General features: G+C 47.0%; 2 protein-coding genes across 4 annotated transcripts in view; one reads left to right on the forward strand and one right to left on the reverse strand.

The window, feature by feature from the left end:
* LOC108155243 (dedicator of cytokinesis protein 3) overlaps nt 1–19,498 on the forward strand; it is a 30,241-nt gene extending 10,743 nt beyond the window's left edge. The window contains exons 4-13 of one of the 3 annotated variants that reach the window (XM_017285933.2): nt 11,970–12,090; nt 12,158–12,395; nt 12,467–14,212; nt 14,272–15,095; nt 15,160–15,272; nt 15,395–15,412; nt 15,526–15,732; nt 15,814–15,988; nt 16,254–16,475; nt 16,537–19,498. In XM_017285933.2, coding sequence (XP_017141422.1) covers nt 11,970–12,090; nt 12,158–12,395; nt 12,467–14,212; nt 14,272–15,095; nt 15,160–15,272; nt 15,395–15,412; nt 15,526–15,732; nt 15,814–15,988; nt 16,254–16,475; nt 16,537–18,609 — 5,737 coding nt within the window. In that variant the 3' untranslated portion in view covers nt 18,610–19,498. The remainder of the gene's footprint in view (nt 1–11,969; nt 12,091–12,157; nt 12,396–12,466; nt 14,213–14,271; nt 15,096–15,159; nt 15,273–15,394; nt 15,413–15,525; nt 15,733–15,813; nt 15,989–16,253; nt 16,476–16,536) is intronic. The other 2 variants (XM_017285934.2, XM_033388591.1) reach the window with 2 other exon arrangements.
* Nucleotides 460–6,385, reverse strand: LOC108155249 (innexin inx3). The gene is made up of 6 exons (XM_017285941.2): nt 6,284–6,385; nt 3,832–4,040; nt 2,327–2,535; nt 1,803–2,263; nt 1,574–1,727; nt 460–1,505 (listed from the first exon to the last, which is right to left on the reverse strand). Exons 2-6 carry the CDS (start codon nt 3,992–3,994, stop codon nt 1,305–1,307), a joined length of 1,188 nt encoding a protein of 395 aa, XP_017141430.1. The 5' UTR covers nt 3,995–4,040; nt 6,284–6,385; the 3' UTR covers nt 460–1,304.
* Nucleotides 19,499–19,621: the final 123 nt, after the last annotated feature.

Genomic DNA, 19,621 nt, shown 5'->3' on the forward strand with positions numbered 1-19,621 from the left:
TTTTAACGATGAAATATTATAATCTTTCAACATAAATTAGGGGAAATAACTCAAAACAGCTGATTTATTGGTTGAAAATATCAAAAATATTTCCAATTTGTTTAAATATTGCAAATTTAAAAAATTTGATGAGACTACAGTACAATTATTGCATGAAAACAGAAAATCAGCTGTTTTTCTTTTCAACTGAATGGCAAATAACCAGTCACGCGTGAACGTGGAACCATGGAATGTGTTCTGCTAATGGAATTATGCTATTTGACCAGCATATCCCTGTGGATACTTGAAAACGTTCCAAAAACGTAATACAAATGTTGAGAAATGTATAAAGAAATACATAGATCGCATTACGGAATAGTTAATAACTCTATCCACAACAGATTAGAAGCTCTTCGCACTATTTTCCCTCGTGCTCTACCACACCATCTTTATATGCGAGTATTTAAGAATTACGTAGGGTTTTGTGTCTGAAATTGTATATAGAATATTTATTACAACTTTGAACTTGGGATAGCGCTTGCTTGGGTTCTCTTTTGCTTTGTTTTTTTATGTAAAATGTGTTCTTTTCTAGCAATAATCACAATAATTTTGTTATAAACAAAATTCCTTAAAATTAACGATATATATTTGTAGACTAAATGTTAGGACAAAATAGCGAGAGCATTGCATATATGTATATACTCATATACCTCATATATATCATATATATATATATATATATATATATCATATATCTTTCGATTACTACAATTTTGTATATAGAATAGATCAACGTTTCGTGAGCGTGCGTGAGCGATAAATGTAGCTGATTATTCTGTTCTGTTCCTCTGTCTTCTGTATGGAATCGATCTAATTGTTAAACTTAAATGTATATTTAAATGGCGCATCATTGTTAACGATGGGATCTCTTATACTCAATCGAATCTACCATCATTATCCTTCGTTCTTCAACCTACAAATTGCACTCTTTCTCTCTATCTCTCTCTCTCTCTCTCTGTGTATCTATTAGCATGTATCTGATCTGATCTGTATCTGTACCTGTGTGTCTGCACCTGTCTCTTAAAAATGTATTTTCATTCAATTTTTCTATATATAAATTTCACATAAATTATTATTTAATTGATTCATCCAAAAAGTAGCTCGAAACAGTCTTAGTTCTAGATATGGAAACACGACACCACACGACACGACACACGACTCTCCCTTCCTCCTGTTCTGTCTCTTCTGCCTACAAATATTATTGAGAAATCATTGAAATCATTGTTCAGAAGCGTCACTCCGTTTGCTCGGGAGAGTCCTCCGTCTTATGCCTCCGTCTCCTTGCCGCCGGGAAAGTTCTGTACTGGCGGATAGATGGGATGGCTGATGGGATTCATTTCCAGTGTCGATGGGGCCGATGGGGTGCGCGAGGTACCAAGACGACTGCACAACTGCTGCAGCATATCGTAATAGCATCGCGTGCTGAGATTCTGGCTTAGGAAGTGCAAGATCAAGAAGTCACCAATCTGTAAAGCAAACACAAAAGATGAGCACTGGATCGACAGGGGAAATTTGTGGATAGTGCGATTTCTACCTCCAAGCGCCGGACAAGACAAGCGATTTCCTTGCGCTGACCGGAGCGATACGAACGCTTGATGATCGTCTCTCGGGTGGTGGGCATCATGATCACCATCAATGAATAGAGCACAGCCACCCCCGAAATGGTGGCCAAAATAATGAACCAGAACCTGGAGCAAACCAAAAAAAGGAAACTTGTAGACAACTCAAACAAAATAGAGAGCCGTTCCATCCGTTCTACTTACCACAAAAATATGTAGATCTTCTCGTTGAGAATATTCAGGGCCAGTACACAGAGCGTGTCGTGCTTCTGTAGGGAACCGCTGGGACCAAATTTACGGAATGTGCATTTGGTGAGCCTCGGGAATATCTCAATCATCGGATCGAAGCGCTTATCCTGATCCATGCTCGAGAACTTGACCACATCCGTGCCGTAGGACATGAAAGCACCGCCCAGAAATTTATCCACCATGAAAATGTTGACAATCACGTTCACAAAGTTCAGCAGCTCGCAGATGTAGTAGGCGAAGGAGTAGCCATTGTGGGTGTTCAGACTGCTCTCAATGTACTTGAGGATGCGATTCTGCCGCTCCCGACGATAGTCGTCCGGGACAGTGACCATTCCGCGCAAGCCATCGGTAATCATGCGGATCTTATTGTCCTCCATGTTCTTCCAAATCCAATGGGGAATGTAGAACATGAGACCCTTTAGGAGAAAAGAAACGAAGAGTTAGAGTTGGTTTTCTTTGGGTGTTTCTTGGCCACTCACCTGAGCGAACAGCACAAATGGCACCCACTGGTAGTAGCTGTGATAGCGCTTCTCCTGGCCATATTCATTCCCCAATCCTGGGCCGGCGACGTCCGTGCCAATCTGCCTGTGCTGCTGTCCGGGTATCGTGAACGTATACGTGATCCAGCAGAATGTGTTGATCACGTGCATCGGTATGGAGCCATCGTTGATGCAGCTTATGGGATCGCCTGCAATCAGAGATAATTTCACAAGATATTTGTTTATATAAATATGACCTCGCCATAAATTCAATTCAAGTGGAAATCCACAACCGACGGGTGGCATGGGATTTGCTGCCTCGAATGTCGTTCGTCAACCGTCAAGTGCCATTAGAGCGCAATCTGTCTCTCCCGCTCCCTCCCTCTCTCTCCCTCTCTCTCTCTCTCGTCTGCTGCACAATTTGTTTATGGTGGGTGCGGTCGACAGACGTCGAGAAATCTGCCCCAACCACAACAAGGGAACCTCCTGCAACTGCTGTGGGAAAACCTTTTTTGTATTTCTTTCCTTTTTTTTTTGGGTGCGCCACAACGTTAACCTCAACATTAACTTTGTCTCTGCCTTCAGTTTTTGGGGCCAAACAGATAGAAACACGTACATATGTACGTACTCTGCCAGAGGAAGGAAAGTCAGTGTTTTCGTGGGTGCGGGGGGGAATGGGAATTCCCAGAAACTAACCGTCAGTCAATATTTGACTGCGACTCTGCCCCACAGAGTCTGGTCTGTGGCAGTACCACGCTTTTAGAGCACTACTTTTAATGCACAAATATTTGCCTTGAAGCTTCGTTGTACAAGCAGTGCCTTTGGGATTGGGTTTAATTTTGTTTGAAATGGTTACAAAAGCGATTTGGCAGAATAAATCATCAACCCACGAGTATCTGTGTGTATAATGGTGTTGGAAACACCAGAAAAGAACTCTAGAAAGGGATGAAAAATACCAAATTAAACGTTTTTGTCGAGGCACATGGGAAATGGTTCTTCCCATTCTGGCTGTAATAATGATCCGGTTCGGATACGGATTCTTTAAGCAATGGTTCTCTCGAAAGTCTGTTTCGTTCTGCCACTTGAATGGTCTTTCCCATAAAAATACTTCAACGTTTGGACGGACTCTCCTGAGGCGTGGATACATTGATTTTCACGCCCCTCCAGTCCAACCACCCGTTGCGGCGTCTCGGGGGAATGACTCATATAAATGGCTTTATGCTGAAATCCGATGAACGTGTTTCGCGGTCGCAATTTGTGAAAGCTGTGCACGAGTTTCGTTCTTTTGTGTGGCAGCGAGTCGGATGTCAAAACCCAAACGTACCGAAACGATGTGGAGCAACAGATACGATATTTAGTGCTGCATTAGCAATAATATTGCAATTGTTAGCGCAAACACTCGTAGAAGGGCTCCTCTTCTCCACATGTGATAATCACTTGCATAGATGCACTAATTTTGGGGGGTTGGGTTGGGCGGAGGGGACTGCTGAGAGGTGCTAACTTACCGATGAGGTTGTTGGCCGTAACAATGATGCAACAGGTGAAGAGTATGGCTGTTGTGATCCTGTAGTGGCAGCGGAATACCATGTTATCGATGACCGCCTTGTCCAGCAGATACCGTATCTTGATGAAGCCGGACACGGCCGAGACCATGCCAAAGACAGCCATGATTGTGGTCTTGTTGGTGGTACGAGTGCTGCTGCAACAAAGCTAACTGCAACAGAAAAGAAAACGATGAGAGAATGATGAAATGTGCCCTGTCCCTGTATATGTTTGCTCTGAGATCTCTCTCTCTCTCTCTCTATCACTTTCGGCGCGTTATCTGGCACAGACATGACATATTCGAAATTAGTTTCAACAACCACATAGTTCCACTTCCTCCCGAGGGCTGGGTTCGTCGTTATGTGTGCGTTATCGTGGAACAAGCCGCACTTACAATTAAGTAAGTGGAATGTTGGATGTTGTGTGTTCTGTGTTCTGTGTGCACCAACAACATCACATCTCACGATGTGACTTCGAGTACGGGGCAGTGTCTTGTGTGTGGCTTGTGTTGTGCAATCCAATCTAATCTAATCTATTCGCTAAGCTCACTCTCTCTCCCCCTCTCTGTCTCTCGCATGTACAGAGGTTGAATAACCTTCCACCCCACCCCACAGCATGGCACGGACAATCCACGAATATTTCATCTCATTTCAGGAACTGTATTCTACAGAACCGGTATATGGTAGCTTTTTCTTCTTTATGTTTTTGTCAACCCACGCATAAATTTCACTTTGTCCAACACTTGAATCTCGAAACCCAAAAACTCAATTTGGTTTCTCGTTTTGTACGATCTTTGGTTTGTATTGTACCCTTCGAGAGAGTATACTCGAATTAATAGTGGTGGGAAGGTATATAAAGTATACTCTTGATCTGAAGTAGAGTCTCAGATTCGAAACTACGTATCTCAGAGATGGATTGAACATGGAATTAGCCGGATAGAAACCGTATACCATATATATATATATATGACCATGCCTGTGGCCAAACTAAAAGCTTGTTCTGAAACTTCAAGGGTATCTAAACTTCGTCTCCTGTTTCATTCGGATTGGAATATGGATTGGATTGGGGTGTTCTGTTTCGATCAGGTTCTGGCATTGCTTTCTTCTCGGCTCTTTTGTTTATATGCAAATTTTTTATTTGTAGTTCGGGTTCGGCTGCGTGCGTGTGTGTGTGTGTGTGTGTGTTTTTTTGCTGTATTTCATTTCGGCACGACCATAACGTATAACTCTAAAAGATACACACACCGACAGGAACACACCATAGAGTTGTCTCTGTTGCACTCATGGGAATGGCAATTAAAGTCAAAAAGTATCTGTATCTGTGGAGCGGCTGCAGCGGTAGCTACTCCTTTTTTGAATGCATCTGCACAGCAGCTTCTGCACTGTGGAACATTCAATCTTCCAGCCACACAGCGATACTTAGATGTATCTATGTGTCTCACACACACACACATACACACACACAAACGCATAACACAGAGAGCACTTCATTTCAACTTCAATTCTTGCTGCTGCCTTCTCCGCTGCTTTCAATACATTTTTTCAAAAAAAAAAAAAAAAAAAAAAAAGAAACTGGTTTTAAGGTATTTTCTTTTTTGGAGAGCCAGAGAGGGAGAGATCTCTTGGTTTCGGAATGGAACGAAATGGATCGCGGAGATCGTATCGTATCGGATCTGTTGTGCCACTGTTGCGCTTTTGCTCTCTCTATCTCTCTCTCTCTCTCTGTTTCTCTCTGTGGCAACAGCAACCTGCGGCAGGAGTGTGTGTTGGCCAGGCCGAAACGAAACGACGACTGGCGACCCCTTTCCGCACACTTAAGTGATTCTTTTGGCTCCTTTATCGGTGTTCTCTCTGGAGTTCTCTCGGGTTCTGTATTCAAATTTATTGCTGCCACTTTGACACTTTGAAAACTCGTTTTTTTTTTTTTTTTGACAAGCAGCCGCTCTCCTCCCGCCCCGCGCCGCTCCGTTGCGGGCCATTAATTTTTGCTTGTTCTCGGGGTTTGCTTGCTTTTTGGTTGTTGTTTTTGTTGTTGTAATTTTCGCTGAAATCTTGTTTTTTCATTTGCACATTGTTGCAGTTTTTTTGTTTGTGTGTTTTTAAAGCTGTTTTTAGCTGCATTGTTCAAGATTTCTATTATACAAACACACACACACACTCACACACACAGGCACACTCGTACGCACACACATAGATACACACACACACCGATGCAGATACACACTAACACAGACAGTACATGCACTTTTTTGAAGCTCCTCCACAGCTGTGGGAACTGCATTCTGCGATTGTGTTTGTGTTGCATGCCACACACCACACTCTGCACTCTATACTCTGCAGTCTGTAGCTGCTGCTGCTCTTGAGCTATGCTTTCTGATGTTTCTGTTAAAGTTTCTGTTCAGTTTCATCTCCATACCCGTGTTTTCTCGAAAATTGTAATGCAGCTGCTCTCAGCGGCGTTCAAAAACCTACTGACTCAGACAGATCCCAGTGCCAGTGGCCAGAGCCACGAATCACAGATACAGATACCAAGCCACCACAGAGCAGGCAGGCCGCGCTCTCTTTCTGTTTCTCTCTCTCTCTCTCTCTCTCTCTCTCTCTCTCTGAACCAGTGATCATGGCGATCGGTGGTGGTTCCGGTTCACAATCAGAGTTTACGCTCAAGCTGCATTTGCATTTCGGATTTGTTTTGTACCTACCATACGACATACGACCGCATACCGTACCTCTCCTCGGTTTACCTGTCTGTCTGTCGTCTGTCCTACCTTCTGCTACCACCTACGGGCTCTCGGCTTTACCCCGACATTAACTCAATCTAGAGCGGTGCTAGCTGCTTATCCGGCTTAGAGCACGCACTGTATCTGTATCTGTATCTGCATCTGAATCTCAATCTGTATTTGTATCTATTGATTAGTTTGTCGCTTGCTAGAAGGTAGAGAATTTATTGCTTTATTAGAATGGTATTCTGTTCTATCGGCTTGATCGTAGCGTGGATGAAAGAACAAACAAAGAACGAGACAAGAGCTGGAACTCTCTTAAAGAATTCTGGAGCATAGCCCACGAAATTATATAGAACTCAAGGGTTTCTTTTTTTTACATTATATTTTGTATATATATATTTATAGTTCATATAGAGAATAATATTTTATTTATGAATTCTAAACACTTAAGACCACCCAGGTCGAAATCCGTAAGAACTTGTCTAAAGAAACGTGCGAAGTGGTGAAATTGGAACGAAGATGATACTGTATTTTTAAGTGCGTACTTCACATGGAATAAAATATAAATACTAGAACTGATCTAATTCAGAGGCGTGGTCAAACAGCTGTACCTTATTCGTTTATCCATAGATTTTTAGAAACGGTATCTTAAACGACGCCCAATTAATGTACCCATACAAATACAAATATAGAAGGAATGAATTTATTTAGACTTTTCCCGAGTTTTTAAAGTCAAAATATCGGGAAAAAATACCTCGAAAAATTCTTAATTTTGAAAAAGAAAGTACAACAAATACCAGATTAAACAAATTTTTTTTAAATAAACTAATTTTTGAAAAAAAAAAATAAAATACAAATTAGTAAACAATTGTAAAGCACCAAATCTATAAACAAAATTCTGTTGGGTTCACGGCGTCAAAAAAGTTCAATTTTGTTGATTAGTGTAGTCATAAGAACATCTTAACATTATAAAAACAATTATTAAGATATTCTTTGGTTTTTATTATGTTTAGGTACATAACGTACTATGTATCATTATTATATACATATGTATACATATACTCTATATACACAAGGGGGCCAGAAACCTACGCCTTCGCCTCGCCCAACCACCGTATCACTTGCTTATGCAAAAAAATAACCTCAAGGGACCGCGATTTATCAAGAAATTGCAGAAATTATTTGGCAGTCAGATATTTATATCTTGTCCACTTATGCTTCGATTGAAATATCGGGCGACGACCCAAAGTAAATTATCGGGCGAAGAAGACCCAAAACTTTCTTATATAATACAAATATTATTACAATATTATAATGAAATTAAATGCGAAAGATAAAGTTTTTTTTACCAAAGCCTATAGAGGATTCTTCATTCTTAAATATCTTGAAATATTTTGCAGAGATTTAAGAGATCAATAAATGAAATTTAAAATGGGAGTCGAAAGATTTTAATTCCCACATAAGGGTCGTATTTTGAAACACCTTCTTCCAGACTCATTACAAATGCCATATTCCAATTAAATCGAAAAAGAACTTAAGTTTGCTGTTCATTTAATTTATCTCCACTTGGACAATCCCAACAGACGCCGCTCTGAAGTGTCCGCCAGAGCCAAGTGGATCTGCAAGGAGCTTCCTCCCTCCTTCCGTCGTCTCTGTATTCCAGGGTTAAATATGTCGCTGATCTGTGGAGCCATACAAACAGACGCCGCCTGCAGATCCTACCACTCGTGCACACAACACACATAGACAGGGAGAGAGGGTCTGTGCGCTGCCCTCTCCACAACGAAGATCCATTTGCATGCTGAGAGCTAGACAAGCAACGCCGCCGCCCGAAACTTGTTGCCAGGCATTCCGCCAGCAGAAGACCCCCACTTCAGCTACAGCCACAGCTACAGCTCCGACTCGGGCTGCGACTCCTTTTGGCAGCAAGTTGCTGGCTGCACGATGACTCAGCTGCGGCAGCTTCTTCTTCGGGCTTTTTGCAATAATGAAATGGCATTTCGAGAAATGGCTGCTGGTGGTACGGCAATGGTGCTGCTGTTTCCATGTCCTAAGCTCCACACCCTGCACCCTGTACCCTACACCCTACACCCTGCACCCTGCACTGTTTGTTTATTGTCTGTTCCTGCTGTTGCTTCTTCTCTCTTGTGGCCCTGTGGCATGCCCCTGCGGGGTTTTGCTGCCTGCCTGCCTGCCTGCCAGAAATGTATCTTTGTGCTGCACCTTTTATAAAGACATTAAATACGAAATATATGGCATGTGTGATTGTGATACGAGGCGAGAGGTGTATCTGTATCTCAGCTGCGCGACCCATAGATACAGCTCGAACGAACGTGTTGCTGTGTTTTTTTTTTTCTTCATCTGCTTTCTGTTTGTGGTTGACAGCTCTGCTTATCGAAGTGTAAATAATTAAATTTTTCTGTATCGTCTCCTTGTCTCCTTGGGTTCCGAGTCGTGCGAGTCGTGCGAGTCGCGAGTCTTGGGGTCTCTCTCTCTCTACCAGAATTCTCCTCCATCTTGTGGTGTGTGATATCTGTATCTTTAGTGCCCAGAACCGTGTTTCGTCATAGATTTTCGACACTTTTAACTAATTGCCAAATCCCAATCCATAAATCTGTATTTTGCTGTCTTTCTGGCGGGTTACCTTTCACCTGTTGAGCTTTCGGCTTTCAGGGGGCTCTTAATTAAAAACGACTTAAAGTGTTCATTACCACAATGGCTACCGTTCTCGCACGCTCTCCACTCATATTTTTATCCATGAGATACATTTTCAGGTCCGAGTGTTGCCTGTTTTTTTTTTGGTCACGTCAACTCCACGGCTCTAGAGCCCCAAAAGGCGTAACAGAGGTGGCTCAAACGCACACACAGAAACACAAGAAACCTCAAGAGAGAAGAGAAAAATGCCTTAAAACGATCTCTCTCTCTCTCTGAACTGGTTCCGGTTCCAAAATGGAGACTTACTTGAGCTCTCTCGCTCTCAGCTGCTCTCCCATTATTTCACCTGAGCGAAGCCAGAGCAAAGCCGTTTAGGCCTCGTTAACAACAAAACGGCTTCTTCGTTGGCTTGTTCTGGCGGCTCTGTGGTCTGGCTCTGGTTTCTGACGATTCCAGAGGCTTGTAAAATACGCCTGCCATCTCCCTTGCACTCTACGCTCGGGCTCTGCCTTTGCTTCTCTCTCTCTCTCTCTTTCTCTCTGCCTGTCTTTCTTGGCCCTCTCGCTCTCTGCGTAAGCCAGGTAGAAGCCACAGCGTAGCCGAGGTAGCAACATCGTCAACGACGTCGCGACGTTGCTGCCAACAACATATTGCTGATGACGTTGGATTGCTGGGTTCGTTTCGGCTGCTGTGCCTGTAGACCCGGCTCCTGACTGCGGCTCCGTTTGCCCCTGGTCTCTGATGCCTCTTTCTCGCATGCGCCACCGGAATGCCGTGAACCCATTAGCCGTGTGTCTGTGTTTCGCTCTCTTTCGTTCTCTGTGTGCCACACGGCCAGAAAATATGGCTGTAAGCAGCCGAAATTTATGCGTCATGCGGGCCAAAGCGATGAGAATCCATGATCCACAAGATCATGATCATCATGTAAATTTCACTCGGTAGCCGCTAAGAACAGCCCAAACAGAAACAGCAGGCCGTGGCATAGCCCACGTACTGGGTCATAGAACATACATACATACACACTCGTCATACTCGTAGTGTGAACACCTAATGAGCGATCGTATCCACCACTTAGATGCGATCTCTGTCGATAGAACTGGAACTGAATTGATATTGATATTCGACAACAAGTTTGTTTCTTGGGAAAGTTGATTCCATTCTAGACTGGCTGTCATGACAGGTTCGACGTCGATTCTTCTGCGATTCTTTGGGGGTCACCATTCAGTCGTATCGCATGCATGAGTAGGCTTCGAATTAGTCAAGGCGTTGGATGGAATGGATCTTTGTTTCCATATACGATATGTGTGGATATGTGGAAATTGATATCACGATCGTGCGACTTTGTGGGGGCTCTACCATTGAGAGGTAATGTTTCTAGGGCATAGATTAAAACGTTTCGGAAGGAAGTAGCCGTACGGACTGCGAAGGAACAAAGTATTGCTTGGGAGCTATTAATCATAGATGTATTATCATATATATATATCTACATACGGCTATTATCACGAGATCATTTCCACTTGAGCAATCCAACAACACGAAAAACAGAAATAAACCCTTATCGGCGAGACCCAAGCGCCCGACATGTATTTTGTTTTTTTTTTTTTCATTCGTGGGACTGAGCATCGTCTCGAGTCAAACATCAAGGTGCCTCGTCAGACACACGACATGTATTTTGCTGTTAGATGTTCGGGCACTAGCTTCAGCAGTGTGCGCTTCTTCGTTTGGCCTGGCGAAGTGCGCCACAGCAAAGACACAAAAATCTGTCGATGCCGCGTCCATGCTTGGCCTTAAACGACGAGGAGAATCTGCAGGAACTGCGGCGGAACTGCAGCGTATCTACCTGTCTTTCAAATGATCAAAATTTAAAATTTTCAATTTTTCATTATTGTTAATTGCTTGTAAATTGCTTTCGGCAAACTTTGCTTTGATAAAAAGTAAAAACTAAGAAAAGCAAAAATATGAAAAATGGAATATGGGAATAGTTGAAAGCGATATATTGAAAAGTTCCTAAATTATAGGTGAAACTTGGAACATCGAGAAGTGTCCCAGCTGACATCAAGACAAAGCTTGTTACCGAGGTGTGCTGCTGCATGACGCGCGACTTGTGTAACCGTATCGGTGGCGTGGATTGAAGAAAGGATCGAGATTAGACAACTCACCGATGATCAATTATGTGATAAATATTCCTTTTCAACGAATAAATGTCTTTTTCATCCATCTTTTGAAATTGAAGATCTGATCTATGATAATTTTCGACTACAAACCAAAGTATATTGTTATTAAAGCTAAGTATCTTTCCATTATTAAGGAATTTCTTCCGATTCAAGCAACTCTCGTCCAAGGAGCTTCCAATTTTCTTATAAATAAACTTCTCGATCGTTCATCTTCTACCTTGATCTATCTTGCTCCGTGTTCGTTTTGTTCTATTTATGGGAATATACGGCACACGTGTGATCTGTGATTAATGATCATCGTTCATGATGACTGACCAAATTTGTATTTAATTCTTGGCGCTCCGCACGACTCCACTCCAGCAGTCAAGCGACAATTAATTACGAAAAGCTCCAAATGGTTTTCCCCCATTAATTTATAGAGATAGTATTCCCTGCCTCAGAGAGGGGGAAACTTTCCTGTTCGGAACGTGACAAAGTGTAAAAGTTGTTTTAGCTGCTTCGCGCCCATCCACATACATAACTCAACCAAGAAATACTTTTGTGATATTTGCAGGAAACTGGGACTGGATCTGGTGCCGCGCGAGGGTCCCCTGGCCGTCGATCCGCATGGCATCGGGATCGTCAAGCTGTACAATGTCCACGTGAGCAGTGCGGACAATGCCAAGGCCTCATCGGTGAGGAGTCTCTCTTGATTGATTGATAAGCCCCTGTGTGACCACTCACTCATCTATTCCTTTACAGAGCCGCGGCACCTTGAGGCGAAAGACCCCACGGAAGATACTCACCCATCATTTGTACTTTTGCATGCGAGACTTTGGCCATCGCATCGGCGGCGATGATGCGGAGGTCTACTTCTTCCTCTACGACGGTAGCCGCATGCGGCCGCTGTCCGAACGATTTCTGGTCAAGATCTCCAGAGATGGTTTCTCCAATTACATCGAAAAGTTGCACAGCAATTGCACGGTCTTTACGGATTTGGGTAAGAAGTAACGGGAAAGAGGGGAAAGAGAGAGGAATGACCCCTAATGATCTGTCTCTCTCGCTTTGAAGGTGCCGCCGATCTCAATGAGGATCTCCATTTGGTGGCCGTTGTGATGCGGGTGGGAAAGATCATTCAGTCGGACTCCATCAAGAAGATCGAGAAGAGTGGCAGCCACGGCACTGGGCCCACCTATCGTCGACCCTTTGGCGTGGGCGTCCTCTCCCTGGCGGACATTGCGCACTTCGACAGCAGTCTGGAGCAGGCCTCCCCCGCCTCCGAGGAGCGGGAGTACAACTTCAAGCTGTACCAGAGCGAGGAGAAGGACTTCCATCTGCTGCCAGAGCTGATGATCAAGAAGTCCAGTGGCAAGTACTCCCCCATCCAGACGGGCAATCAGAGTACCCAGGGCATTGTGGTGTCCTTGAAGCTGTTGCACGGCGGACTGGGCCAGGCGCGCCAGGAGCAGCCGCTGCTCTTCCAGGGCTCCACTATCACACGGAAGATGGGATTCCCCGATGTCATTATGCCGGGCGATGTGCGCAACGATCTGTTCCTCTCGTTGGAGCGTGGGGAATTCGAGCGCGGCGGCAAGAACACGGGCAAGAACATCCTCGTGACGGTTGTGGTGCTGGATGTGGCGGGCAATGTGCTCACCGACTGCCTGTGGGGTGCCTCGGGGATGGACGCCCAGCCGCAGTACCGCTCGATGATTCTGTACCATCAGAATGCCCCCAGTTGGAACGAAATGCTGCGCCTGAGTGTGCCGATCGATAAGTTTGCCACCGCCCATGTGCGGTTCGAGTTCAGGCACTGCTCGACGCGGGACAAGACGGAGCCGAAGCTGTTTGCCTTCAGCTTTGCGCGGCTAATGGAGACGGGCGGCGCCACCCTGGGTGATGGCCAGCACGAGTTGTATGTGTACAAGTGCGAGGATCCCGCCAAGCTGCAGGCCTCCAACTACCTGCGACTCCAGTGCCGCCCCAGAGACGCGCAGGCCAAGATGGACTGCGGGGGATGCTTCAGTCGCAGCTCCAAGGAAGTCTTTGTCCTGCGCTCCCTGCTCTGCTCCACGAAGCTGACACAAAACGCGGATCTGCTCTCGCTGCTTCAGTGGCGTGCGCATCCCGACACCATACAGGACTCGCTGACGGGAGTGCTGCGCCTGAACGACGAGGAGCTCGTGAAGTTCCTGCAGGACGTGCTCGACGCTCTGTTCGCCATGTTCTCCAACGAGGAGGGCAACAGCACCCAGCACTCGGGACTGGTTTTCCACGTCCTCGTGAGCATCTTCAGCCTGCTGCAGAGCAACAAGTTCCAGCACTTTCGGCCCGTGATGAACGAGTACATCGAGAATCACTTTGCGGCCGCTCTCGTCTACAAGGGCCTCATCACATCCGTGGAGCACATGGCCGTCTTTATGACCAAGGCAGAGCATCCGGACCCGTTCCAGAAGTGCTTCGGCTCGTTGGAGTACATCTTCAAGCTGCTGATCCAATCACGGCGCCTCTTTGCGCGCGCCACTGGCGGCCAGTACGAGGACTCGTTCCGCCGGGACCTCCATTCGCTGTTCACGGCCCTGAATGGCATGCTGGCGGTGCCCTCGTACGATGTCATCATACCCACACAAGAGGCGCTGCTTAACTCGACGGGCGTGGTCCTGGAACAGCTGAAGGACACGCTGCCAGCCCCAGAGCTGGGCATGCTGGCGCGGAATATGCTGGACGCGATACCGCGTGGTGCTCCAATACGTTTGATTCAGGCCAAGCTGCATGCGGTCAAGGATCTGGTGTCCGGAGAGCTCTTTCACGAAGATGGTAATCCTGGAACGCCTGAACCTATCGCACTATAGTATTAAATTTGTATCTTTGTTTAGATTCCCGCACTGTGGTGCTGTCGGTGGCCTGCAAGCACCTCCGCATGCATCTCAGTCGTCGCGATGAGCTGCGCCTCTGCGCCGAAATTCTCTCGGAGATTCTCAGCCAGCTTTTCGACCTGCAGCGCGAGCAGCGGGAGAAGGTCACCAACACACTGCAGCACGATCTGGACTCGCTGTGCAAGAACATACTCGGGATCCTGATACGCACCATCAGCATCATTATGGAGGGCTCCAATGCGGTGCTGCCGCAGCTGGTGTCCTGCCTGCTGGGGCTGCTGCAGCTGCTCGATGAGACGCACTACAAACGCTACTGGGACGAGCTCAGTCCCAACCACAAGGACCCGCGCGACCTCAAGGAGTTCCTCAGCAAGTCCCTGCTGGTGTACGAGGAGCTGCTCACCCAGGACTGGCACGTCTTCCCCAACGATTGGCTCGTGATGAAGCTGGCCGCCAACGATGTGCTACGCATGTCGCTCGAGGAGTTTGCCAAACCTCTGGTCTATCGCTTCCTCGGCGCCCAGGCCTTCGATTCGCAGCTGTGGTGGAGCTACTTCAGTCTCGCGGTGTCCTTCCTCACGCAGCCGTCGCTGCAGCTGGAGCAGTACCGAGAGCCCAAGCGGCTGAAGATCCTCCACTCGCATGGGGATATGCGCGTCCTAATGGGCTTCCAGATCTTGAGCATGTGGTCACAGTTGGGCGAACAGAAGCTCCACTTCATACCCTCGATGGTGGGGCCCTTTCTGGAGGTAACACTAGTGCCAGAGCCCGCACTGAGAAAGGCAACCCTTTCGGTCTTTTACGACATGATGCAGTGCGAACAGGTGAGGGAGGAATAGAGTAAATACATCCATATTCAAAGATCGATTCTAACCATCTGTTCCCAAGCAGGCGGCGCGCGGCTCCTTCCGCCTGGTGGAGAGCGAACTCATCGACAAATTGGATCTGTTGATCAGCGAGAACAAAGGCGACGACGAGTACAGGGAGCTCTTCAGTACCATGTAAGTTGTGGCACAGATTCCTCCTGGAATGTACATACATAAATGTCAATGTAAATGTCTGTAAATATATATATAATTCACTTCACACTCGCATTGCAATCCGCCATCCATGACAAAAAAAGGGAACATCTCAGCTTGGTGTAAGTTTAAACCGCAAACCACCCTTTACGCCTCTCTCTTTCTGTGAGATTCTCTAGATGTTCCGATTCCCCCTACCCACCTATAACTAATCCCTTGTTTAATCCCTTGCCAGCTTGCTGGAGAAAGTCCAAGTGGAGAATCCCAACTGGAAGGATGCCGGCATTGCGTTTATAGGCTCCGTCACACGACTCCTGGAGCGACTGCTCGACTATCGCAGTGTGATGCAGGGCGAGGAGAATCGCGACAAGCGCATGACCTGCACTGTGAATCTCTTGAACTTTTACAAAAACGAAATCAATCGCAAGGAGATGTATCTGAGGTGGGGATACCGATACCGATACCAGTATTTTCTAATTTTGCCAGCTAAACTCTTGCTAACCATTGCATAATGTCCTTTCAGATACATTTACAAGCTGCACAACCTGCACTTGCAGGCAGAGAACTACACGGAGGCTGGATTCACCCTTAAGTTGTACGCTTCCATGTTGTCTTGGGATCGGGAGACCCAGAGCTTTGCCCCCTTCGACAATAGCGGCCAACCAGAGTGGCAGCGAAAAGAGCGACTATACCATGAGGTACATATACCATAACATATAGCATAGCATTTCAAAGCCTTCTCGCAAAGTCAAAAATTAGCTACGACGCAATTCGGGTCCAGATATTTCTCGTTTATACACCGACGTCGGCTCTCATTATTTCGCTACAAGAATAACGGACAGCAAAGTAAAGGAAACGAGGAAGTACTACACCGAGAATAATGCAAATGATTCAGCGTATATGAACCTTTTGTATGCCATTTTTTTATACATTTGATTATAGAACAACTCTAATGCATTGCAGATCCTCAAATATTTCGACAAGGGCAAATGCTGGGAGAAGGGCATTCCGCTGTGCAAAGAGCTGGCGCAACTCTACGAAACGCGCCGCTTTGACTACAACAAACTGAGCGAAATACTCATTCAGGAGGCCAAGTTCTTTCAGAATATCTTAACGCAGCTCCGACCAGAGCCGGAATACTTTCGAGTGGGTTTCTATGGAATGGGTTTGCCGCTGTTTGTGAGGGTAAGTCGTTGATTCAAGATCTCTTCAAGATCTATTACTCATTCCCTTGTGCTTTTTACAGAACAAACAGTTTGTGTATCGCGGCCTCGAGTACGAGCGCATCGGTGCCTTTACGCAGCGCCTGCAAACGGAGTTTCCCAGTGCCCAGATCCTGGGTAACAATAGTCCACCCGATGGCGCCATTCTCAATGCCCCCGATCAGTATATACAGATCAGTAATGTCCGGCCCATGGGCGATGCTCAGGCCTTGAAGACGGCCATGGTGCCGGTACCGGAGAAAATAGCCCGTTTCTACGAGGTGAATGATGTGACAAGATTCATCTACGATCGACCCATGTACAAGGGACCTATTGACAAGGACAACGAGTTCAAGTCGCTGTGGATAGAGCGCACGATCCTGGATATAGCCAGTCCGCTTCCGGGGATTCTGCGGTGGTTCGAGGTCAAGCAGAAGTCGGTGCAGGAGCTGACGCCCGTGGAATATGCCTGTGAGATCATCAGCAATGCAGGAAAAGAGCTGTCCGAGCTGATTGTCCAGTACAGACGCGATCCCAAGCGGAATATCAATCCGTTCTCGATGCGACTGCAGGGCACCATCGATGCCAATGTGATGGGCGGCATCAGCAAGTACCAGGAAGCCTTCTTCTCGGATCAGTTCCTCAAGTCGCCACAGGGCGCCGGCCAGCAGGCGAATGTGCAGCGCCTGAAGGCTCTGATCCTCGAACAAATCCAAATTCTGGAGCAGGCACTGGAGCTGCATGGACAGTTGGCTCCCAGCGGCGTTCAACCGCTGCACAATCGCCTCCTGGAGAGATTCTCACAGCTGAAGCAGAGTCTTTCGGGCATGGGTCGCCTCAAGCGTCAGCATTCGGACAGCATCGTGAACACGCCGCTGCCGCCGCTACCCACGGAGCAGCGCACGGCGCAGGTTGCAGCGTCTTCCTCCTCCTCCAGCCAGAATGCCAATCCCAATGCCAACTATGTCTACGAGCTGGATGAGATCTACACGAGACCAGGCGACACTGTGCGGCCCGTCGATCCCCTGAATTCGTATCAGACGCTGAGCAAGGAGAGCCTCACCATACCTCTGGACGAGAGTGCTGCGGCACCTCCAGTGCCCAATCGGCCGCGATCCCAGAACTTTGTAGTCAACGGAGGAGGAGCCATGATGGATAGTCCAGAGGTGCCGCCCAAGCGGCAGCCGGCAGTCAACTCCCCGAACGCTCCGCCGCTGCCGCCCCGCGGAATTACGCCGGACAAGCGAGCATCGAATCCCATGATTTTCAACGATTTTGGAGGCGGCGATGGCGTCGGCCGTCGTCACTCATCCCAGCAGCAGCAACATGGCCAGAAGTACGCCGTGGTAGACATCAGCTTCGACGATCCCGAGGCGGATCAGCAGCCGCACTCGTTGCCGCCCAACTTCCAGGATGGCGGCGGTGGACATCTGAATGTCTGCTTTGTCCCAAACGATTTCCGCGACTCGGGCATCTCGACGACCAGCTCGCGGGAGCTGAACAACATGAATCTCAATAATCTCAGCGAGGACTCGTCTTCGATTTCGGCGGCCAGTACTGTGCATCATCGCGAGCACTGCCGCATCAGCTCCAACGGCAGCCTGGACATGCATGCCACGGTCCCCTCGATGAATATCACACAGCGTGAGAGCTCGACGAGTTCGTTTGACGTGGAGGATTTGCCGGTGCCGCCGCCGCCCATTCCGCCCAAATCGTTGGGGGTATCGAGCAACGGAGTGCTGGCCAGCGAAGAGGCACTGGTACTGGCACTGGCACACTCATCCAATCCCAACACACAAGCTTACACACAACTCAATCACAGTCAGAATCAGAATCATTCCATCAACAATCATCATTATCATCATCAAACGCTGGGCCAGCAGCTGCAGCAGAATGGCGATGACGAGGGCGATGGCTATAGCTCATTGCAACACCAGCCGATCAACGGAGTGGCAGTGGCTCCAGCCCTAGCCTCAGCATCATTGCCGTCTGCTGTCGATGCCGCCGTTACATCAACAGGCACAGGCACAAGCGCAAGCACAATCACAGCCCCACCGGCATCCGCATTGACATCCTCACTGGCATCTAGTCACCAGCACGATGGCGGCACTTTTTGAGTTACAATATGTCGCTGCCATCATCCACCCGATCAGCCACATCAGCCACACAAGCCATCCTCTTCCACATCAACTTCAACCAGCACCACCACTGACACGGCCACCGAGACCTCGGACTCTAGCTCCACCCACTCGATGACACCGCCCCGCCTCCACCGCCGCCGCCCTCGTTCAACCAGTTCCATCAGCACCCAGCAGCCGCAGTCATAGTCCTACCCGATTCGCCTGCACCAGCAGCAGCGGCACACTACTGTCAGGACTGTTTGTCGTCGCCATCGCCGCCACCTACAATCATCACGGAGCAGGCTCTAGTGCATGCCACCCCAGGACAGGCGACGCCGCAGCCTCACATCGAGCATTGCTCGTGTGGCCTGAGCTTCTCGGTGGTGCAGAATCAGCAGGAAATGATGATATCTTCGAGGTTCTCCACGATAGAGCGGCAGACCCTCGCCTATCAGGTGGATCAGGCTTCGGGCTGCCAGCATCATCACCATCTGCACCAGCACCATCATCAACCCCAGAGCAGTCAGGATGCACAGGCCCAGACGGACTTCTCCTACGCACAGCGCTAAGAGAGAGTCAATGGGGACCCACAGAGAGTGAGATTGAATTTCGTTTAGTTATATCGTGTGTATCGTTTATTTATTATATTTTATTGTGTTTAGCATAAATACTTTTAAGTTATTGTAATTCTTTTTGGTGCCAAATGTTTTCTGCAATGGAATAGGTTGCTTAACAATGTGTTTTAATGTTTAGTTTAAGTATCATTTGTACTATTTTTATCGTATCGGCAATATTTATACGGGAATTGTCTCTAAAGTTACTACTACTACGCAGAGTGTGCATAAATATGATAAGAGAATAAAGATGAACAAAGTTTTATATCGAACGAATCAAATACTAAAACCAAAACACTGAATGCTAATCAAAAATCAGCAACGCAACGGAAATATACATATATACATTACATATAGGAAAGCTAAGGAAGTGAAAAAAGCAAGAAAAGACCGAC

Source organism: Drosophila miranda, chromosome 2 (assembly GCF_003369915.1).
Source record: "Drosophila miranda strain MSH22 chromosome 2, D.miranda_PacBio2.1, whole genome shotgun sequence".
NCBI lineage: Eukaryota > Metazoa > Arthropoda > Insecta > Diptera > Drosophilidae > Drosophila > Drosophila miranda.